Below are 23,571 nucleotides of genomic sequence, written 5' to 3' on the forward strand. Positions count from 1 at the left end.
CCCGGTTCTGATCTATGCCTCTCCTGTGACCATTGTATTTTCCACACTGGTCTCTTCTATGCTCAGAGAAGATACAATGCACCTTGATCACCATATAATTGGTTTTAGCCTCGCAGCGTCCCCAGCTCATCTGGACGGACGCCACCTGAGCCCCCGCACCTGGTAGGTGAGCTCCTTGATGCGCCTCTCGCACTTGCGCATGCCCTTGACGGTCTCGCCGTTGCGCTTCTGCTCCATCTCCAGCTCGTTCTCCAGCTCCCGCACTCGGGCCTCCAGCTTCTGCAGCTGCTTCTTGCCGCCCTTCAGGGCCAGCTGCTCCGCCTCGTCCAGCCGCAGCTGCAGGTCCTTGATGGTCTGCTCCATGTTCTTCTTCATCCTCTCCAGGTGAGCGCTGGTGTCCTGCTCCTTCTTCAGCTCCTCCGCCATCATGGCTGCCTGGAGGAAGCAGAGAGAACGCAGAGAATTACCTCAGTCAGGCAAACCCAACGCTGGCCTTAAAAATCCCGAGGGGAGGAGGTGAAGGGGACAGGAGCCCATACTCCTCTCTTAAACAGGCGCTGCTACACCAAACCCCTGACCCTTCAGCCTTCAGGTGTTGGCGGTCCTTTGCTGAGACAACATCATCTTTCATGGCTCAGCCAACAGGACCCACTGGGAGCTGTCTGTGGTCCTGAACTTGACTGGACTTGTGCAAATCCCAGCAGAACAAGATAGATGGCTAGAGGGTCAATACTTGCGAGGACAGACAATTGGTGAAAGGGAAGGGGCAGAACCAAACTTTAGGGTCGCCGGTTGTGGATCCCACCTTTCCATGATCTGATTTGTACTCACATCAGTGATGGCCTTCTTGGCCTTCTCCTCAGCGTTCCTGCACTCCTGAATGGCCTCCTCCACCTCTGACTGAAGCTGGGACAGGTCAGTCTCCATCTTCTTCTTCTGGTTGATGAGGCTGGTGTTCTGAGGGGAGATGGGCGAGTCAGAATGAGAGAAGGTGGAGTAGCGTCATGGAACATATTAGGCCAAATGTCCACCTGGTCCATCATTCTGTTCTCACAGCGGCTGACCAGATGCCCATTATAAGAAGCCAGCAAGCAGGACATTAGCTCAACCTACTGGTGATTCCTAAAAATGGGCAGATTCAGAGGCACATCAACTCCGACAGTGGCTAGTAGTCATTCCTGGTCAATTCAGCTCAGATCCCATTACTTGGGTATGTGAAATTGGGAGTCAGGAGCTGCCCCTCTGTGGCTTCATCAGTCCCTCAAACCAACTGGAAGGTGATCTGGGTGGAGTGGGAGGGAAGAGGCATGACAAGGAAGACACAGAGCAGCAGACCCAGATGGAGGACAAAGTGTCAGCTGGCTGAGCTTCAGAAGCAGGCTGCAAGCTAGAGGAAGATGAGGACGAAGGGGCAGGAGAAGATGCTATCACTGGAAGCAGGCTAAATTGAGGGGTGAAAGATGGAGGCAATGAAGGAGATGAGAAGATGGGAGGAGGGGAGAGAGAGTGACAGGCAGGAATGGAGTTGGCCAGTGGAAGGGTGAGAGAAGGACTGGGGCAGGAAACCCCAATGGGGAGTCAAAGAGGAGGAGATGGAAGAGTGGGGATAGGCAGGGACTCTACACTCCAGAAAATATTGTCTCGGTTCAGGCAGAGGAATTCTGTAGTCCAGAACATGAAGCAAGGACAGGCTCTCACGATGACAAGAGCACCCAAGTTCACAAGACTGTGGGACTCGCCTGGCCTTTGAAAGTAACAGCACCCTGTCGTTCTGCAAAGGGAAGGTATCAGCCCCCTCAAATTAGTGTTTGTTTGTTGTTTGTTGGGAATCAAGCCTTTATCAGGAGAAAACTGGCCACTCTCCAGGCACCCGGCTTGATCTCCGGTTGACCTCCCTGTCTGCATTTCCCGGCAGGATACAGGCTAGGTCGCGATCGGCGATCCTTCTCAGCGTGAGAAGAACACACCACTCTTTCCTGCCCCCCCTCCAGGGAGGGGAAAGAGATAGACAGAAACGTATTTACATGCCTTTATTTCTGTCTTTGCAGCGTTACAGAAAACACGACTGCTCTCTTCAAACTCCAACAGCCAAGAGACAAAACTCCTCCTGTACTTCCTGTACAGCTCATATTACACTCTGAGCTAATTCCGGTGCTTCGCACTGTGAATAGACTGTCCCTCTGTTTCCCACGGAACAGTCCCAACATTCCCATCATGTTTTGCTTTCCAGCTAGCTGCAGCTCGCGGCTGCATTGCTTCTATATCGTAACAGTTTTTACATATGAAATCAGGGTCATCCCCTCTTCACCTGGGAGTGGAGGAGCTGCACCCGCTCGCTGGCCTCGATCAACTCCTGCTCGGCGAGTTTCCGGCCGCGCTCCGTTTGCTCCACCACGCTGCGTAGCTCTTCGAGCTCGGCCTGCAGCAGGGAGTTCCGCCTCTCTACTATGGCAATGTTCTCCTTCAGGTCTTCGTTGGCTCGCAGGGTGTCATCCAGTTGGATCTGGCTGTCCTGGGCAACCACACACACACACACACACACTTATATTGTTTCAAGCTGTAAGTACAATTACAATTTCCGAGCACAATTCAAAGTGTTGGTGCTGACCTTTAAAGCCCTAAAGAGCCTCGGTCCTGTATACCTGAAGGAGCGTCTCCACCCCCATCGTTCAGCCCGGACACTGAGATCCAGCACCGAGGGCCTTCTAGCGGTTCCCTCACTGTGAGAAGTGCAGCTACAGGGAACCGGGCAGAGGGCCTTCTCGGTAGTGGCGCCCACCCCGTTCAGCCCGGACACTGAGATCCAGCACCGAGGGCCTTCTAGCGGTTCCCTCACTGTGAGAAGTGCAGCTACAGGGAACCGGGCAGAGGGCCTTCTCGGTAGTGGCGCCTGCCCTGTGGAACACCCTCCCTTCAGATGTGAAGGAAATAAGCAGCTATCCTATCTTTAAAAGACATCTGAAGACAGCCCTGTTTAGGGAAGTTTTTAATATTTAATGCTGTACTGTTTTCAACACTTGATTGGGAGCAGCCCAGAGTGGCTGGGGAAACTCAGCCAGATGGGCGGGGTATAAATATTATTATTATTATTAAAGTAAGCCTCTTTCTTCCCACGGCAGGTATAAGCCTCCTCATAAATACCTCCCTACCCTTTTGTGTGGGGCTGTGTGAACCTCCCCTCCCAGCCCCTCAGGCTGTGGTCCACTGAGGCAGGGGACAAAGGCCTCATGCCTTGTTACCTTGAGGTGGGTGTGGGCAATCTTGAGGTGTTTCTGGGCCTCAGCTGCCACCCGGTTGGCTTGGCTGAGCTGGATCTCCATCTCGTTGAGGTCGCCCTCCATCTTCTTCTTGACCCTCAGCGCCTCGTTGCGGCTGCGGGTCTCGGCGTCGAGGGAGGCCTGGAGCGAGTCCACCATCCTCAAGTGGTTGCGCTTGGCCTGCTCCATCTCCTCGTCCTTCTCGGCCAGCTTGCGCTCGATGTCGGCCTTGATCTGGTTGAACTCCAGCTGGGCCCGCAGGATCTTGCCTTCCTCGTGCTCCAGAGAGGCCTGGAAGGTCAGGAAATGATGGTGTAGAGTGAGAGGACAAATGGATGAGGGGAGAAGTGGAAGGAGAATCGGAGGAGACAAGACTGGAGGTCAAAATCCTGCTTCTTCCTCAACTCAAACTCTATCAGATAGGGCAGATGCTTTCTGGTGGGCCAAGGCTCTATCATGTCAACAGTTACACAGTTGTTTCTATTTTGGGCCTGTTCTCCAGAATTGCTCATTATTTTTACGGGAAAGTCCTCAAGACAATGTTGATGTCAAGTCATTGCATTCCAGTGTTTTTGTCTTGGGTTTTCCCCTGACCTGATTTGCGCCAATGGAAAGCAATTGAAATGCCAGCCTGCCCAGTACAGAGGAGCAAAGCAATGTTGAAACCTTTAAGGACTACTGTGCCTTTAATTAAACACTTCCTGTTTGCAAGCTCTGCTCGTTTTACGGTTTCTTTTGGGATGTGGCTGAAGATAAGTGATGAATTGCTCCTTGTTGGCTTCTGTTCCCTACCCTACCCTACCCAACAAATGCTGTTTATACAGACATAAAGAAAAAAAATATCAACACAAATAAACTGGCAATTATAGTTCTCACACCCCACACGAGGAGCAGAAGTTGCCGAAATAAGGGGCAATTCATCACTTATCCCACAGTCAGGATGTACAGAATGTGGGGGGGGGGGGGAACGGACAGAACCAGAATGGAGGAAGAGTTTAATTAATGTTGCAGGGGATCTTTGTGCTGTGAGAGGTTTTTGTAAACATGATGGATGATCTTGGTTATGCGGTGGGCACTATTAAAATAATATAGCGCTATACTGTTTGTGCAGAACCTCTGTTTCCAGATATTTCTGGGCTGGAGGGAGGGAGGGAGAGATAAAGGCCCATAGCTCTGAGCAGGAAATATTAGGAAAAGCTTATTTGGCCCCCAGAGGTCCAGACTTCAAGTGGTGCCTCTTGCCATAAAACAACAATGATAAATTAAATAACTGGTTGTTTGCTTTCCTTTCATGGTGCCCCAAACTGCCCCCTCCCAGCCTGCCTCATGGCGGAGCAGACCGTTGGGCTAGCAAGAATTTCTTAACTGCCAGGGTTCCTTGTGCGGGGAAACTGTGGTGATTAAAGTGATTTAAAATAGGGGAGGGGGACGGAAGTGAAGAGGAGGTGCAGAGAAAAGAAGTAGAAGCAGAGATAGGTGGACAAGGAGGGGCAAAGGTTGGTGGTTTAGGGAGAACAGCGTCTGGTATCACCTCAGCCTCTTCCAGAGCTGCCTGCAACTCCATCTTCTCAGCCTCCAGCTGCTTCCGGACCTTCTCTAGTTCGTGCATGCTCTTGCCCCCCTCGCCCAACTGCTCAGTGAGGTCGGAAATCTCCTCTGTGGGGAGAGAGGAGGGAGCGGGAGACTTGGCTCAGACCGGAGAGAAGGATAAGCTCAAGCGAGGGATAGGTTGCGAAGCAGCAAGGCTTCGCTGAAGGCCTCGTCCTCACGCTAACTCACCCTGTAAGTTCTTGTTCTCCCTCCTCAAGGTCTCCAGGTGCTCCAGAGACTCCTCGTAGGCGTTCTTCAGCTTGAAGAGCTCAGTGCTGAGCGCCCGGGACTCCTTCTGAGAGGCCTCCAGCTCTGCCTGGGTCTCCTCGTATTTCTGCTTCCACTCCGAGAGGATCTGAGGGGATGGAGGGGAAAGAGGGCAAACAACAACTCTAACTTGAGCTGGAGGACATGACCCTTGTTTCACTCTGAATTGCGCCCATTTCCCTTTCTCCCAGCTGAGTCACTCGCCTTGTCGAAGTTCCTCTGCTTCTTGTCCAGGGCAGCTGCGGCCGCGTTTGAGCGCTCCACGTCCACCATGAGGTCTTCGATCTCGTTCTGCAGGCGGTGCTTGGTCTTCTCCAGCGAGGAGCACTTGGCGTTCACGGCCTCCACCGCCTCCTCGGCGTCTTGCAGGCGCTGCGCCAGCTTCTTCCTGATATGCAAGTTTGTGGGTGGGTGGGGGGAAAGTGAATCAATTATTACCGCAGCAGGGGCTGGCTTGCTTCCTCAGTCTACGGATGAGGGAGAGGAGGAACAGCAGAGAGAAAATGGTCCTCCACAATGGGCACTCCGGGAAGTAATCTCAATGGTCTTACCTCAGGGGTGGGCGACCTTTCTTTTCCTAGTCCAGGGGCCACATTCCTTTGTGGCCAACCTTCCGAGGGCCGAATGCCAATGATTAGGGACAGAGGCAAAAGTAGACGGGCCAATGGCTTCAATTCTTACCTTTGTACTGTAGGCTGCACTCCAGCCATACAGAAGTCAGAGGGTTTTATACACACAGAGAGAGAGGAGGAACAGAGGCTGCTGGGGGGCCCATGAGGGTCCCCCACCCCTGCTCTACCTGGGACAGCAGTCAACATAGGGGGGCAGAGTGTGGCTGCACAGGCGAGGCCCACAACTTGTGTGTCGTACCCCCAGCTCTGCTCTTTTGGCCTCGTTGGGCACAGTGAATGTACCCCCCACCCCGGTCACCAACACCACAGCTCCTCCTACCTCAACCTACCTTAGTGCCTTTTTTGTTTTGTTTTGTTTAAGTGGGGGATTTCTCCTCCAACCAACAAGCTTTTTGCTCGTCTTATACGCTGCCATTTTAAAATATAACCCGAGCCAAAAGCTTCGCCGTTAGAGGAACCAAAGAGCGATGTCCGTGGGGCTTTGGGGGGAAGGGGATGGGCAGGGCTGGAGGGGGGGCAGTGGTGGTGTGTGAGAGTCAGGCCCACAGCAGACCCCAAAGGCTGCCGAGGGGGCCCACATCCCCATCTCGAGTGCCGGCCAAAGGAAGGAGTAGGAAAGAAAACCGGCCACCTGCTTCTGCAGCTGCCCAATCCCCTGATAGGCCAGAGGAGGCTGTGTGGCTATCAGAGCGGTCAGGCCAGGCCTCTTTCTTTGGTCTGAGCCTCCTGCTGCTCAAATGGGCTGAGGTAGACATCCATTCCAGACTTTCTCACTTACTTGGCCTCCTCCAGCTCCTCCGTCCTCTGGATGGCGTCGGTTTCGTACTTGGTCCTCCACTGTGCCACCTCGGAGTTGGCCTTGGACAGAGAGCGCTGGAGCTCCGCTTTGGCCTCTACTTCTTCCTCATACTGCTCCCTCAGAAGGTCGCAGTCATGGCGGGCCGACTGCAGCGCATGGGCCAGAGCATTCTTGGCCTGAGTGAAGGACGGACATGAGAAAATTTGGTTGATCTCTCTCCACACCTGCTTCATGCCTTCTCCCACTGCAACCTCTGAATCCTGAATCCCCCTGATTCTTATATTCCACTGATTTTCCCTCAGACTCCGATCCCTGACCCACAGTTCCTGCAATTCTCTCGTCTGCTTTCTCTCAGCGTCCCTCTGCCTCAGACCTACAGTTCTCATGGCTCTTTTACCTTGGCCTCCTCTTCCAGCTGCCTCTTCAAGTCCTCCATTTGCTGGGTGTACGACTGCTTCCCTCGAGTGAGCTGAGAAATGAGTGCCTCCTTCTCTTCGAGTTGGCGGGCAAGTTCTCCTGAGGGGCAGGGAAGACAGCATGTTTGCTTCTGCAAAGTTGATGCACTCCGTCCGGGGCCCAAGACATTTCATGGCCTGAGGAGACGGCCAAGATGGCTGCCCACTCTCCATTCCACATACGGAAACCAAATGGACTGGAGGATGAACACTGGCTGAACCACCTCCATGGCACCTAAAGCCATGGCCAGGTTAGGGGCCCCAAGAAAAAGTGAGGGGCAACAAAGAGGAATGCCACCAAATATCTAACACCTGAGGTGCTCACTATGCCTAAGGGCAGGGCAGCCCTGGATTTTGTTCCATCTAGGAAAGTAAATAAACAGAAAGCCAGTGGGAAAACAATGTGTGTTATACCATTTTCCGTCTGGAGTTTGGCCCGCTGTGTGTTGGTGTCGTTGAGGGTCCTCTGGGTCTCCTCAAACTTGGCCCGGTAATCTGCAGCCTGGTCCTCCACGGTGCGACACATCTTCTCCAAATTCACCTGCCGGCCGAGAGGGGAAGAGGTGGAAGGGGCGAAAAGCAAGGAAAGTGAGAGAGGACCGAGGAGGACAGCTCTAGAGGCCAGCAAGGCAGCAACATGAGGAAGGTGTGCCAAAACCTTCAAGCAAACAGGCCACATGCTGCCTTTTTAGTCTTAATCAGGCTTAACTGAGCCCCTCAGTTTAAAGGAATATGCTGGATTTGTACACAGTGCTCTGGACAATATGTCATTTGGAGACAGTCCACCAAAGGACATCCCTGTAGGATGCCCCTTGGCTCAGCTTGATCTCTAGAAGGTGTCAGGATAATACCTTCCCAGCTTCCCCCTCTCCCCCTCTCCTCCAGGTATCCAGGTACCCCTTTGAGCTAACTTCAGCTGCTCCTCCATCCATACAGCACCTTGGCTTTCAGCAGCTGCTCCATATTGGAGCCCACGTCGTCCAGCTCCAACTTCAACTCGCTCTTCTCCTTCTCCAGCTTCTGTTTCACGCGCTGAAGGTTGTCTATCTGCTCCCCCAGCTCAGCCACCGAGTCGGCGTGCTTCTTGCGGAGCGTGGCCGCCGTGGCCTCGTGGTGGAGAGTGGCCTCCTCCAGGTCGCGGCGCATCTTCTGGAATTCCGCCTCCCGCTTCTTGTTCAGCTCCACCTGCACGGTGGTGGCCCCGCCGGCCTCCTCCAGCCGCTCGCTGATCTCCTCCAGCTCCCGCGAGAGGTCGGAGCGCTGCTTCTCCACCTTGGCCCGGGATGCTCGCTCCGCCTCCAGCTCCTCTTCCAGCTCCTCGATCCGTGCCTGGACCACAGAAAAAAAGAAGACGGGTCCCTCAATCCACCCAGCATATTGGCTCAAGGGCAAGAACCTTTGCATGGCATGTGGCTTGTCCCAGGGCCAAACTCACAGGGGGTTGGTTCTAGGTCAGAAGGTGGTTCTAGAACATAAAGCCAAGAGCTGGGGAAAGAGGGAAAGTCCATCCCTGGGCATTTCTAGAGCAGAGAGACACCTGAAAGCTGAAGGTCTAAGCAGGGCACCCACCTGCAGTTCCTTCAACTTCTTCTGCAGCTGTGAAGCCAGGGCCTGCTCATCTTCAATCTTGCTGTTCTGCTGGTTGATGTCAAACTCCTTCCTGAAAAAGGCATTTGGGGACGTAAACACCACCATCCTCCCATTCCCTCCCCCCACCCCATTCATACGTTAGATAATCCTCTAGAATACAAATAATCCTCTAGAATAAAATAGCTTACTAGGGAAATGCTGAAGTTGCCCTTCAGCTGGAGCAGCTGGAGGCGGCAAAAGAGGGAGATCCCCGGCTATGCCTGCATTAAATAGGGTAGGCCACGCCCCCCAAGCCAGCCGATTGGCTGTCCAGGGGATGACGCAGCCGGGGATTCCCGCAATCGCGCGTGCATGGTGGGGGCGTGAAGCTCGCAACACCACCTCCTTTTGAAGGCGGAAGTGGCTATATCTCAATTTTAACTCATGAGCTATTGCTGCAATCTGCTCCAATTGTATATTTTATCTTTATGAATGCTGTTTTTATTGTGTTATGTTATGTGAGCTGGTCTTTGACTGTAATAAATTATCTATCTCTCTCCCCCCCCCCCCGTTCTGCATGATTTTCGCCTGACCAACCACTGCATCATTCCCTGTGCCACCACCAGAATGAGGCCCTTTGGTCTAGACCTGGGCTCTTCCACCTTGGGTCTCCAGGCATGTTGCAATAGTGTCAACAACACCCTCCTTAATCCCTGGTGGGCAGAACTGGACACAGATCACATGCGTTTGTTTTAGATATTTATAAGTATACAGTGGTGCCTCGCAAGACGAAATTAATTCGTTCCGCAAGTCTCTTCGTCTTGCGGTTTTTTCGTCTTGCGATGCACGGTTTCCCATAGGAATGCATTGAAAATCAATTAATGCGTTCCTAGGGAAACCGCCTTCGGACCAGGTCCGGGGACAGGCTGTCCCCGGACCTCTTCTGAAGGCTGGGGGGGGGGGACAAGGGCTTTTCTTCCCACCCCCAGCATTTTAAAAAACCCCGGGACAGCGGAGGACTTCTCCGCTGTCCGGGCAATCTTAAAATGCTGGCGGGCGGCATTTTAAAATCGCCCCAGACAGCGGAGGACTTCTCCGCTGTCCGGGGCGATTTAAAAGCCCCTGGGAAGGCAGGCAGGGGGGACAAAGACTTTTGCCCCCCGCCAGCCTTCAGAAGAGGTCCTGGACCTCTTCTGAAGGCGGGCGGGGGGGCGAAAGTCTTTGCTCCCCCCCGCCTGCCTTCAAAAGGTGTCCCCGCGGCGGCGGGAGGTGTCCCCTGCCCCCCGCCCGGCTTCGGAGCACCGGGAGAAGCGATCTCCCCGCAGCCCCTTGCTGCAAAAGACGTCCGGGGGAAGCGGGGAAGAAGCGCTTCGCTTCCCGCTGCCCCCGGACCTCTTCTGAAGCAAGGGGCTGGGGGGAGATAGCGATAGTGCTTCGCTTCCCCGCTTCCCCCGGACGTCTTTTGCAGCAAGGGGCTGCAGGGAGATCGCTATCTCCCCGCAGCCCCTTGCTTCAAAAGAGAAGACCCGCTGTCCCCGGGGCAAGCTTCGTTTTGCGAAGCAAGCCCATAGGGAAATTCGTCTTGCGAGGCAACTCGAAAACGAAAAAACCTTTCGTTTTGCGAGTTTTTCGTCTCGCGAGGCGTTCGTCTTGCGGGGTACCACTGTATAAAGAAGAGGCTGCTGGATCAGGCCAATGCGCCACCTAGTCTAGCATCCTGTTCTTGCAGTGACCAGCTAGATATCCCAGTGGGAAGCCAACAAGCACAACCTGAACACAAGAGTCCTCTCCTCTCCTCTCCTCTCCAGCAAATGGTATTTGGAAAGATTACGGAGGTCCAGCTCCAAGGGCCTTCTGGCGGTTCCCTCACTGCGAGAAGTGAGGCTACAGGGAACCAGGGAGAGGGCCTTCTCGGTAGTGGCGCCTTCCCTGTGGAACACCCTCCCACCAGATGTCAAGGCAACAAGCAACTACCTGACTTTTAGAAGAAATCTGAAGGCAGCCCTGTTTAGGGAAGTTTTTAATGTTTGATATTTTATTTTGTTTTTAATATTCTGTTGGGAGCTGCCCAGGGTGGCTGGGGAAACTCAGCCAGATGGGCGGAGTATAAATACTATATTATTATTATTATTATTATTATTATTATTATTATTATTATTATTATTATTATTATTACTACTACTACTACTACTACTACTACTGCTACTACTGCTACTACTGCCTCCAGCTATGAAGGCACAGCTCAGCCGTCAGGGCTACTAGCCATCCATAGCCCCCTCCTCCACGAATATGCTACCCAAGAATAAAGGGTGAAAACAGTGAAAAGAGTTTGGTAGTGGCGGGCAGAGAGGGGTGGCCTCTCCTCTCTCTCCTGTTTCCCGAGGCTCCTGCAAAGCGTGCTAAGATGAGGCACGTCCCCTACTTTTTCAGTTTATCCTCCAGCTGTTGCTTGTCGTTCTCCAGGTCCATGATGTTCTCCTGGGTCAGCTTCAAGTCCCCTTCCAGCTTCCTCTTGGCCCGTTCCAAGTCCATACGGATCTTCCTCTCCTGTTCCAGGGAGCCTTCCAGCTGGTTGGAAAGAGGCAGACAAGAACAACAACAAGAAGAAACGGGTGTTACTCACAGGTGGTTTCTTGTGCTTTGGACTGCAGAATTCATTTGGGGGAGTCTACTAGATGGGACGCGGGTGGCGCTGTGGGTTAAACCACAGAGCCTAGGGCTTGCCGATCAGAAGGTCGGCGGTTTGAATCCCCGCAACAGGGTGAGTTCCCATTGCTCGGTCCCTGCTCCTGCCAACCTAGCAGTTCGAAAGCACACCAGAGCAAGTAGATAAATAGGTACTGCTCCAGCGGGAAGGTAAAGGCATTTCCGTGCGCTGCTCTGGTTCGCCAGTCATGCTGGCCACACGATCCTGAAGCTGTACGCTGGCTCCCTCGGCCAATAAAGCGAGATGAGCGCCGCAACCCCAGAGTCATCCACAACTGAACCTAATGGTCAGGGGTCCCTTTACCTTTACCTTTTACTAGATCAAAGGTTGGCCAACCTTTTTTGGGGAGGTGGGACACATTTGCCTGGATGGAGTATGGAAAGAGGGAGCCCTCCTAGATCAGGACAACAGCCCACTTAGTCCAGCGCCCCAGTCTCTCAGCAGCCCAACAGATACCCTGATGGCTAGCAGGGCCAGAGAACAAGAGCCCCGCTTCTCCTGTGGTTTCCAGCAACTGGCATTCAGAAGCTCTGTTGCCTGCCAGTCGTGGAGGCAGAGTGAAAGCACACCTATTAACCCACCCAATTTGACCTCTGTCCCCATCCACTGCTGGCACACGGCCTTGGGGAAATTGTTAACATGGCCCACAGGACGTAAATTGTCCCCTACCCCCGGGTCCCAACTGAAAAAGAATGGCAACTTAAGCTGACAGAATATGCGCAGCTTGCCGACCTAACATACAGAATAAGAGAACGAGAAGAACATACGTTTGAAGAAGATTGGATAATGTTTACTGGAAAAAATGGTGGTAATTGTGTACACTTGAAAACACTGGCAACGTTAAGATAAATACAAGAGCATAAATTAAGTTTTGATGGATGTCATAATAGAATACTGAATGGTTTAGTTTATATAAAATATGCAGGGATTTATGTTTTGCAAAATGAACCACGGAAAGAGAAGAAGGGACGGTTTTGATATTTTAAGGTTGTTTAAATGAATATTCTAAATTGTAAAACAGGAAATGTAATAAAAATTATATTGAAAAAAATTAATAAAATGTCCCCCACCCCTGTGACAGAGAAACTGTGATAGCTAAAGGTGGGGAAAGCCCCTCTCTCCCACCAAGAAGATCTGCCAGAACAAGAGATCTTTGGTTGGACGCAAGGATGGAGGATTTGTGTCCTTCTGGATGTTGCTGGGCTACATCTCCCATCAGCCTCAGCAGCCAGTGCAGCCAATGGTCAGGGCTGATGGGATTTGGAGTCCAGCAGCACTTGGAAGGCTCCAGCTCTGAGAACAGCTTATTATATGCTCATATTCACGAGACTCTCCAGTCTCTGCTGTTGACTCACATCGTCCGCCTGCTGCTCCAGCTTCAGCTTGGCTTTGGTGAGCGTGTTGACTTTGTCTTCTTCGACCTGCAGGTCATCCAGAGCTTGCTGGTGCGCCTCTTGCAAGGATTTCTTCTCCTTGGTCAGCTTGGCGATGATCTCATCCAGACCGGCCATCTCCTCCGTGAGATTTTTCACCTGGTGGGAAGGAAGGCCAAACCCCAGAGATGTCAGGAGTTGTGGGGAAGGGACAACTTTGAATCTACATATGGGGGTCCCAGGAGCATGTGGGGAGAAGCTCTGACCTAACTTATAAATAATAATAATAATAATAATAATAATAATAATAATAATAATAATAATAATAATAATAATAATAATAGTAATAGTAATTTATTTATATCCCACCCATCTGGCTGAGTTTCCCCAGCCACTCTGGGCGGCTCCAAATCAAGTGTTAAAAACAATACAGCATTAAATATTAAAAACTTCCCTAAACAGGGCTGCCTTCAGATGTCTCTTAAAGATAAGATAGCTGCTTATTTCCTTCACATCTGAAGGGAGGGCGTTCCACAGGGAGGGCGCCACTACCAAGAAGGCCCTCTGTCTGGTTCCCTGTAACCTCACTTCTCACAACGAGGGAACCGCCAGAAGGCCCTCGGCGCTGGATCTCAGTGTCCGGGCTGAACGATGGGGGTGGAGACGGTCCTTCAGGTATATTGGGCCGAAGCCATTTAGGGCTTTCAAGGTCAGCACCAACACTTTGAATTGTGCTTGGAAACGTACTGGGAGCCAATGCAGATCTCTCAGGACCGGTGTTATGTGGTCCCGGCGGCCACTCCCAGTCACCAGTCTAGGTGCCGCTTTCTGGATTAATTGCAGTTTCTGGGTCACCTTCAAAGGTAGCCCCATGTAGAGCGCATTGCAGTAGTCCCTCTTGGGAGGGAATTCCACAATATGGGAGTGTGTTGAACCAAAGGTGAACCGTTCCGGAAGCATCTTGGTAGTCAAGAAAACCCTACAATTAATTGGTAGTGGTTGCAGCAATGGGCTCACATATGTTTATATTCATACACTAATTGGCCTGCTTTGATGCAATCCTTATCTGCGGAACTCGGGGCTGGGCTCTGAGCCAAGAAAGGAGAACTATCTGTAAGGTTTTGTCAGGGACTGGCCAGAGGTGGAATAGGGGAGACTGCCTCTCCATCCTGACCCTTCCAAGGAGGAGGAAGAGGAGGACAGTGTAGGTTTACAACAGGGGTTTGAGGGAGGTCACAGCTCAGAGGCAGATGAGGGGGAAAGCTGGAAAATAATGGGAGAGGGGCAGAACTGGAGAGGCAGTTAGAAAGCATCCAGACCCTCCATCTCCCAGAACCCGGTGAGCCTTAAAAGTAGGAGAGCAAAGAGCTTGAAGGCAGAGGGCACGTAGCAGCACCCGTAGAAGACGAATAAGGAAGCAGGAGAGAGGGAGGGTGGAGATTCACTCAGGACAACACCATTATCCAAGAGGCTGGTTCTATAGCCTCTCTGTAAATATTGAAATGAAAAAGGATGGTAAGAAACTTTTCCTTGTCTTTATACTTTCCTGGGCAACCAGCCGGGAGCTGCTGAAAGCATCCTGACAGGTTTGGGTATTTGCCACCTATGACCTCATCTAGTCGGGTGCTGCTCTGCTGTATTGAGGTTTGTTTGGGTGCGGGCAAAGCCATCTCCTTGCTGCGGTGTCTGCAAAGTCTAGGAGAAACGGCAGGCTGCTTTGCCTAAGTCGACACCTTCTCTGGAACTGGCCATTCCGATGTTTTTGACATCCTTCTTTGGTCTCCCTGCACCCAACCACTCCCACAAGTCCTCCTTTGGACCTGCAGTTCAGAACAGGGAGCCACCACCGAAAAGGCCCTCTCTTGTGTCCCCACCAGCTGTGCCACTGACGTCGAAGGGGCTGGGAGAAGGTGCTCACCTAAGGACCTTATCACCTGGGCAGGTTCACATAGGGAACTTGCCTCGCTGCCGCTCTAAGCGCACCTTGTTCTCTGTGGCGTGTTTCTCCTTCTCCACTTTGGCCAGGGTCAGCTCCAGGTCATCAATGTCCTTCTTGAGCTCCGAACACTCGTCCTCCAGCTTCCGCTTCTTGGCCGTCAGCTCGGCGTTCATCTCCTCCTCGTCCTCCATCCTTTCAGTCATCTCCTTCACCTTGGCCTCCAGCTGAATCTTGTTCTTGATCAGCTGGTCGCACCGTTCCTCGGCATCGTTCAGATTATCTTGTTCCTGCGAGAGGAGAGGAAGGAAAGAAGGGTTTTTTTCGGAAAAGCGAGCATCTCTTTAGGCATTTGAGGAGGACGGAGTAAACGGGAACAAGGAGGTGCTGCAAAGAGATGAGACGTGAAAGGTCAAAAGTGCTTTTATTGTGATTTTATGTTGTGAACTATCTATGGGTAGAGGGCGGCATACAAATTTATTAAATAAAAATAAAACAAATACGTTAGGACTTTTTGATAATGTAAAAGGCTGTTTTGATCCCAACGTACCTTTCTGTCTTCTTAAGAGATAGCAACAGTGCACGTTGACCTTTGCTTCATATCTGCCCAGTATCCCGAACCGTTTTGTCAATTCCATATGCGCCCATTTCACAGAAACATAGGGAGCTGTCTTATACTGAGTCAGATTATTGGCTCATATAACTCAGTCATTTCCACCCTGACTGGCAGTGGCTATCCAGGGTTTCAGACAGGGGGAAATTTCTAGCCCTACCTGGAGATGCTGGAATTGAACTTGATATTTTCTGCTTGCTAAGCAAATGTTCTACCGCTGAGCTACGACCCTTTCCTCAAACAGCTTGTTTCTATAGAGGCCAATGCAATTAGGTGGGAAGGATGAATGTCATCCACACTGTCCACCCCCCAGGTGGCGCTGTGGTCTAAACCACTGAGCCTCTTGGGCATGGGTAGGCAAACTAAGGCCCAAGGGCTGGATATGGCACAATCGCCTTCTAAATCCGGCCCGCAGACGGTCCAAGAATCAGTGAGTTTTTACAGGAGTAGAGTGTGTGCTTTTATTTAAAATGCATCTCTGGGTTATTTGTGGGGCATAGGAATTAGTTCATATTTTTTTCCAAAATACAGTCTGGCCCCCCACAAGGTCTGAGGGACAGTGGACCGGCCCCCTGCTGAAAAAGTTTGCTGACCCCTGCTCTTGCGCTTGCCGATCAGAGGGTCAGCGGTTCAAATCCCCACAACGGGGTGAGCTCCCATTCGCAGCTCCTGCCAATCTAGCAGTTCGAAAGCACGCCAGTGCAAGTAGATAAATAGTTACTGCTGTGGCGGGAAGGTAAACGACATTTCCGTGCACCCTGGTTTCCGTCACGGTGTCCCGTTGCGCCAGAAGCGGTTTAGTCCTGCTGGCCACACAACCCGGAAAGCTGTCTGTGGACAAACGCTGGCTCCCTTGGCCTGAAGAGAGATGAGTGCCGCAACCCCATAGTCGCCTTTGACTGGACTTAACCGTCCAGGGGTCATTTGCCTTTTACCTTTTTACCATCTACCAGGAAGGTAAAAATAGAGGTTGTTAATTACAGAGTCAAGTATTGCTGCCAAATGGGATCTTTTGGTGTCAGTAGCTCGGTGGCAGAGCTGATGGTTTGCATTCAGAAGATCCCAGATTCAGACCCTGGCATCTCCAGGTACGACAGGGAAGGACCCCCATCTGAATCCTGCAGAGCTGCTGGCAGCCAGGGCAGTGGTAAGAAATCTGCAGGGCCCATCAGTGGGGCTAGATCGCAGCTTCTTGCCAACTTTGGGTGTGATTCAGTCATATACCGGTCAATTCAGGTTTCGCCATTAAAGTTGATTCGTCGTGTAACAAGAGCGATAAGGAGAGAGATGAGGAAACAAATTTCAAAATGTGAGCTGATGCTTACTCAATGCAGCAGCAGCGACTCTCTCTGCAAGCAAACCAGAATCAATGCACAACAGATCACCAACGTCGTCTAACCTCCCCACAAACCTTATGCAAACAAATCTAGAAATATGCTCAATGAGCAGGTCACATGGAAGCAACCAAGGACTCTCTCTCTCTCTCCAGGACCTTGCGGTTTGTCCCGGTGGCTTTATAAAGTCACTCACAGCTTGAACTTGCAGTTGGAGATCATTCTTCTCCTGCAACAGGGAGACCATCTTTTCCTCCAGCTCCTTCCTCCGAGTCTCCGATTTCTCCAGGGCTTCCTTCAGCCGCCCAAATTCTTCCTTCATTGTCTGTGGAGAAGAAAACAAGACTGATGGACTCAACCGGCCAGCCAGCGGTAGCTGCTTAAAGGGAAAAGCAAATGGCAGGTTTATATATTGGGAAGGGATATTTCAAAGCTGGTAGAACAAAGCTGCTTCGAGACCTTTTTCAACTTCAGATTGAAGGTGTGAGGTTGGGTGCTTGAGCGGTTTCGCAACCGGAAAATAACGGCCCTTCTTTGTAGAAGACTAGCATGCAAAGGGTTCAACCTGGCCTTCACTGTTTGTGTATTTATTTCATAAAAAATTATATTCCACTTGATTGTAAAATAAAACCCCAGTGACCTCGGAGCAGGTTACAAGCAGAATTTAAAAAATGAAACTATCAGCAAATAGTTTTTAAATAAATTGAAAACCTTCCAAAAAATTTATTAAAACCGATCAGCTAAAACTTACAATTAAAGCGTCAACACCCTACACATCCGGATAGGCTTGCCTAAACCAAAATATTTCCAGGAGGCACCGGAAGGAGTAACAGCAAAGGCCTGATGTCAGTTTCTTACAAATGTGGAATGAGCATCGTGTCAAACATGTAACAGGGCCAATTCTGCATTAATTACACTGTTGTGCAAGGTGTTCATATATTTGTGGAGTGCATAAACTGCCTGCTATGAACCCCTGTGAGCAAATCCGGGATAGCCGGGGGCACTCGATGGCCTTCCAGGTGTTTTTGGATGGACTCAGTGTGGCAGCCCTTAATTTTTTGTTTGTTTGTTTAACCCTTAGCAGTTCTGGATAAATTTCAGCCGTAATCCGAGAAGCATTACCTGCATCTCCTTCTCGGTCTCTGCGCTCTTGAGCAGAGGCTTGATTTTGAAGAACAGCTTCATCCAAGGCCAGTTCTTCACCCCCATGAAGGCCCGGATGTTCCACTGAATCACCAGCAACGCATCCCTGGGGAAAGGAGGATAAGGAAACGGGGGATTTAGCCCCTAAGCGGGAGAAAGCGTCTCCCCCACCTCCCTGCCAGAAACCCTGGAGGGACTCTGCCTGTTGCAGTGGGCAATGCTGAGCTAGGGGACTCAATATTCCAACTTGGGGGTAAGGCAGCCCTCTATGTCCCTGTGGTTTTCAGTGATTGGTCAAAATTGCAACTCTTTACCCTCCAGGTTTTTGACCAATTGGCTGCCTTGCCTTCTCTTCCATTGCTGTGCACTGTATTCTGCGCCAATGCTTTCATTTATTTATTCTGATACGGATTGCTTTTTGGTTTTGAAAACGAGGTTCCAGGCAAGGAGAAGAAAAGAAACTGCAATTCGTGAGGTCTTGGTGGTCATTGTTGTAGAGTTCCACAGGTTTTTTTCTTCTTCTCTTTTTCACTTCATTTATTAATTTTATTAAATTTCTGTACTGCCCTTCACCGGACAGTTTATGGTATAAAATGCAATATAAAATGATTTTTAAAATGATTCTAATTGTACGTTCTTGCTTATTTTAATTGTGTGTGCTTGTAACTTGCCCTGGGAACCATATGGCAAAGGACAGACTATAAGTGCAAATAAATAAGTACTGTGTAAGTACTAGCCAAATAAATTTTAAACAGGCAGGTTGCCCAGCAAAGCAACTGCCCACCAGCATTTCCGACAACCATCAAGAGCAGCTCTTCTTGTGACCGCAGAAGGTGCTTGCAGGCTGTCCCTATTTTCAGATGGGGTTCCGTCCCATGCTGCTAAATTTCGGCTGCACAATTACAGTCGTTTGAGGATACAAGCCTGCCTGTCCCTAAAGACCAGACTTCTTTTTTCTGCGATAAGGAAAATGATGGGGTAATGCGCTTGCTTTGATGCAACGCCATCTGAGCACCAGTAAACAAATCGGGACAAATGCTCATTCAATAGCCAAAGCTGACTAAGATTCCCTGCGAACCAAAAGCTCTGAAAGCGCATTCGGAAAGTGCCTACAGCACGTTTGTTGAAATGGAATAACAGGTACCCCTGTGGAAATCTTGTTATTGTGAATCTCCCTCTTCCAGATACTGTGGAAATTGATTCCTACTCCCACCCAACCTGCAAGTTAAGAAGGGATAATCACAGCGCTCACCGACGCTCCATAATCTTCTTAAACTCGATGCGCATGAGCTGACCCCTGGCCTGCGCTTGGATGCGGGTGATGATGCGGGAAAGGCGTTCATCTCGCATTTCCTCCAATTGGCCCAGCAGCCCAGCCTTGAAAAACACCTGGAAGGAGAGGGAAAGGTGGTAGGAATGTTGACATGAGCACCTCTGGCTAAGCCTCTATCTATATCTGTCATCTATCTATCATACAATATTGCCCACAAGGGCACTAGATGAGTACCAGTCCTCCTCCTCCTCCTCCTCCTCCTTCTTCTATCACTCGTAGCCGAGTAAGATTGTCTTCCATAAACACAGTCTTAACAATGAGTCTGTAAGTGACTGTGGAGGCCAATTCTGGATCCACACGTCCTTCCACAGTGGGGACATGGGTTTCTGGGCAGGAGTTGATCACAGTGAGGGTTTGCCAATTGTGCCTTCCTCTTAGCACGTTTCTCCCTTGCGTCCTGAGTTCGAGTGTCTTCAAAGCCCAGGACACCTTTGGTAAAGGCTGTTCTCCAATTCTCCACTTGCAGGCCAGCGTTTCCCAATTGTTGGTGTTTATACTACATTTTTAAAGACAGTCTTTAAACATCTTTTGGTGACTGCAAGCATTACGCTTTCCATTTTTAAGTTCGTAATAGAGTAGTTGCTTTGGATGATGATAATCAGGCATCCGCACAACATGACCAGTCCGACGAAGTTGATGTTGAAGAATCATTGCTTTGACACTGGTGATCTTTGCTTCTTCCAGTACATTGGCATTAGTTTGCCTGTCTTCCCAAGAGATGTGTAAAATTTTTCGGAGACACTGTTGATGGAATCTTTTGAGGAGTTGGAGATGGCGTTTATAAGTAGTCCATGTTTCACAAGCATACAGTCAGGTTGGTAGTACAACAGCTATGTAAACAAGCATTTTGAGTTCAGCTCTATACATCTGAGTCTCAATGCAGACAACACTTCCCTGTCGGACTGACGGGTGTCAATCACCCCAGCGGTATGAAGTTTTATCGCAGATTGCTTGCTTAGTGCAACAAACCCATGTGAACGTCTTGCAGTTCAGAAACTGACTGGGAAACACACCGAAAAGGGTGTTTGAACAAAATATGAAAGGAAATGCATAGACACCCCACAAGCAAATTACTGTGATATAACCGCTCCATGAAAACAAATCAGAACAAATGCTCAATAAATACTGGATATTGTCTAATGACCACATAAGTTATGTGAAAGTTAATCAGGATGGATGCTGAATAAACAGGCTGTCTGGAAGCGGCTGCAAAGGCTCCACCCTCTCACCTTAGTGTGGCCAAACTTGTACTGGTTGTGGTCGATATCTAAGGAGCCCAAGAGTTTCTCTGCTCCCTTCCGGCTGTCGATGAACTGTCCCTCGGGGATGGCAGCTGGGTTCAGGATGCGGTACCTGGTGGGGAGGGAAATATGCTGTTAGATTCCCCTGCCAAAGCTGTAAGATTCTTCTGATGGGAAGAAAGTACAGGGGCGTAAAACCAGGACGGCATATTTCTTAATTGACCTGTAGGCCTATTTTCAATTTGGGTCAGTGAACGATTATTATTATTTTTTTAACCGTCACTGTTGTTGTTAATCAATTTATTAGTTCCTAAATAGCCTTCTAAGCAGTTTACAAGTATAAAGGCCAATGGTACAAACAATAAATAAGCACCCATAATGAAAACAGAAAATAAAGCAGTCCCATTAAAGCATGTTGTAATGTACTATTCTTCTTAAACATTACTTATAGTATTTGGCTATATGGTTGGGGCGCAGAAGCAAGTGCCTGGGAGCAGTGCCGGATTTACATATAAGCTAAACAAGCTATAGCTTAGGGCCCCACTCTCTGGGGGGCCCAAAAAAAAATTAAAGGGGGGAAAACTTACATACAGCAACAGTGTTTTGTGTTGTGTAGGCTCCTATGATGTAAGTAATGGGCCCCGCCTGCTAGCCTGCTCCCTAAAATATCACTGGTTTGCTTATTTCTATATACAGTGGTGCCCCGCAAGACGAATGCCTCGCAAGACGGAAAACTCGCTAGACAAAAGAGTTTTCCGTTTTGGAGGTGCTTCGCAAAACGAATCTCCTATGGGCTTGCTTTGCAAGACGAAAAGGTCTTGCGAGTTCCTGCTGGTTTTTTCCCCTCCCCCCCTTTTTCTAAGCCGCTAAGCCGCTTATCAGCTGATCCGATAAGCTGATAAGCCGCTAAAAGCCGCTATTAGCGCTAATAGCGCTAATCCTCTAATCCGTCAATGGGCTTGCTTCGCAAGACAAAAAAACCGCAAGACGAAGAGAATCACAGAACGGATTCTTTCCGTCTTGCGAGGCACCACTGTATAGGGTGCCTACATTCTGCACAGACTGGTTGCATGGCCACATGTAGCATGCAGCTGCAGACTGGAGTGCAGCACAGTTGAATGTAGGTCAAGCTGTTGTACCTGTTATCTAACTACAAGCACTTTAAAAGTGCTTGTAGACTGATGATCAGGCAGCATAGACTAAGGGTAGGAGTCTTATGCCTACTGATTGATTTCATATATTCAACACAAACAAAAAACAGCGACAATTTGTTGTTGACAAAGGACAGCTGGACATATAAAGGGCCCCATTCCCTTCAGTAGCTGAGGGCCTCATCTGACCTAAATCTGCCCCTGCTCAGGAGGCCGTCTAGTCCTAAGCGAACGCCAGAATTCTAGATTGCAATTCCATCTCCTCCAAAACCTTTTAAAGAATCATCGGACTGAGCAAAGCTACCATGCTGGTGTGTAAATACGACTTGTGCTCCAGATATTTTTACTGGCTAATTAATTGCACGTCGCTGTCCGTTGTCCGCCATCAATGACCAGGCCGTTTCATGACCTCCAAAGAGAGCCATTTGCCCTCACGAGAACAGTACTGTTATGAAAGGCATTTTTCAATGGCGGGGAAGGTAGCAAATGTTACAGTTTGCGACAGGCACAATACAGGGAAGGGCCACGCTCCACCCAGTGTGACCTCGAAAGCAGATTCACCTTTGCCTGAAGTCCCCGTAAAGGATCCGGTTGGGGAATCCCTTCCGGCAGATCCGGATCCCCTCCAGGACTCCGTTACAGCGGAGCTGGTGCATGACCAGAGCATTGTCCATCACTCCTGGCGAAGGGAAAGAGAGAGGGGAGGTGTCAGCCGCGTTAGAAATGGGCCTCCTTTGTGCCCTTCATTTGGCTGGGGTCCCATCCAAGCTTAGTTTATGTCGCCACACATCCCATAGTGTCTCTCTAAAACAAGGGTGGGAAGTCTCAGGTCCAGGGGCCACGCCCTACACCGTTTTGCAACCTCCTTGAGTATCTTTGCCTGGATGGCATGTGTCATTAATGCCTTTTGCTTGCCTGGTTGGAGGAGAGAGAGGTGTGTGGGTGTGTTGAAACTAGCCTCCCGTAAGGTAAAGGTAAAGGGACCCCTGACAGTTAAGTCCAGTCGCAAACGACTCTGGGGTTGTGGCGCTCATCTCGCTTTATTGGCCGAGGGAGCCAGCGTACAGCTTCCAGGTCATGTGGCCAGCATGACTAAGCCGCTTCTGGCGAACCAGAGCAGCGCACGGAAACACCGTTTACCTTCCCGCCGGAGCCGTACCTATTTATCTACTTGCACTTTGACGTGCTTTTGAACTGCTAGGTTGGAAGCAGGGAACGAGCAACGGGAGCTCACCCCGTGGTGGGGATTCGAACCGCCGACCTTCTGATCTGCAAGCCCTAGGCTCTGTGGGTTAGACCACAGTGCCACCCGCGTCCCAATTTGCACCCATTGCTCTACCGTCTTTTTCTTTCCCCCCCACCCACAACTCCATCCCAGAAGGTTGCCCAGGATGGAATGTGGTCTCCAGGCAGAAAAAGGACTCCACACTCCTGCTCCGGAACTGCAGAGCCAGAAGTCTGTAGAGAATGAGACTCTTAACCTCAGGGACGTGGGTTCGAGCCCAGCGTTGGGCAAAAGATTCCTGCACTGTGGGGGTTGGACACCCTTGGGGGACGCTTCCAATCCACAATTGTATGGTTCTAGAGATCCCGGGCAAGGCATTGGGAGAGGAACCTTAAGAAGTGATGTTTCTATTGCTCTGTGTGGCTCCTGTCCCGTTCCATTTGCCACTAAAGGTAAAGGTACCCCTGCCCGTACGGGCCAGTCTTGACAGCCTCTAGGGTTGTGCGCTCATCTCACTCTAGAGGCCGGGAGCCAGCGCTGTCCCAAGACACTTCTGGGTCACGTGGCCAGCGTGACGAAGCTGCTCTGGCGAGCCAGCGCAGCACATGGAAACGCCGTTTGCCTTCCCGCTTGGTAAGCGGTCCCTATTTATCTAGTTGCACCCGGGGGTGCTTTCGAACTGCTAGGTTGGCAGGCGCTGGGACCGAACGACGGGAGCGCACCCCGCCGCGGGGATTTGAACCGTCGACCATGCGATCGGCAAGTCCTAGGTGCTGAGGTTTTACCCACAGCGCCACCTAGAGATCCCGGGCAAGGCATTGGGAGACGAACCTGCCATACACTTAAGAAGTGATGTTTCTATTGCTCTGTGTGGCTCCTGTCCCGTTCCATTTGCCGCTAGAGTTGTGCTAAATATGCCAATAGAGGCAGATTCCCTCCCTGTCTT

General features: G+C 50.6%; 1 protein-coding gene across 1 annotated transcript in view; it reads right to left on the minus strand.

Moving 5' to 3' along the window:
- LOC308572285 (myosin-6-like) overlaps window positions 1–23,571 on the minus strand; it is a 51,831-nt gene that overhangs the window by 5,250 nt on the left and 23,010 nt on the right. Inside the window, 20 exon segments of the mRNA XM_081168281.1 lie at window positions 160–435; window positions 832–957; window positions 2,309–2,512; window positions 3,240–3,548; window positions 4,789–4,913; window positions 5,037–5,202; window positions 5,319–5,502; window positions 6,525–6,721; window positions 6,943–7,061; window positions 7,415–7,541; window positions 7,940–8,329; window positions 8,570–8,660; window positions 10,992–11,137; window positions 12,632–12,808; window positions 14,633–14,875; window positions 16,729–16,857; window positions 17,655–17,781; window positions 18,928–19,064; window positions 20,238–20,361; window positions 21,962–22,141. Of these exon segments, the coding sequence (XP_081024407.1) occupies window positions 160–435; window positions 832–957; window positions 2,309–2,512; window positions 3,240–3,548; window positions 4,789–4,913; window positions 5,037–5,202; window positions 5,319–5,502; window positions 6,525–6,721; window positions 6,943–7,061; window positions 7,415–7,541; window positions 7,940–8,329; window positions 8,570–8,660; window positions 10,992–11,137; window positions 12,632–12,808; window positions 14,633–14,875; window positions 16,729–16,857; window positions 17,655–17,781; window positions 18,928–19,064; window positions 20,238–20,361; window positions 21,962–22,141 (3,577 nt within the window).

Source organism: Podarcis bocagei (assembly GCF_964188305.1).
Source record: "Podarcis bocagei genome assembly, chromosome: 13".
NCBI lineage: Eukaryota > Metazoa > Chordata > Lepidosauria > Squamata > Lacertidae > Podarcis > Podarcis bocagei.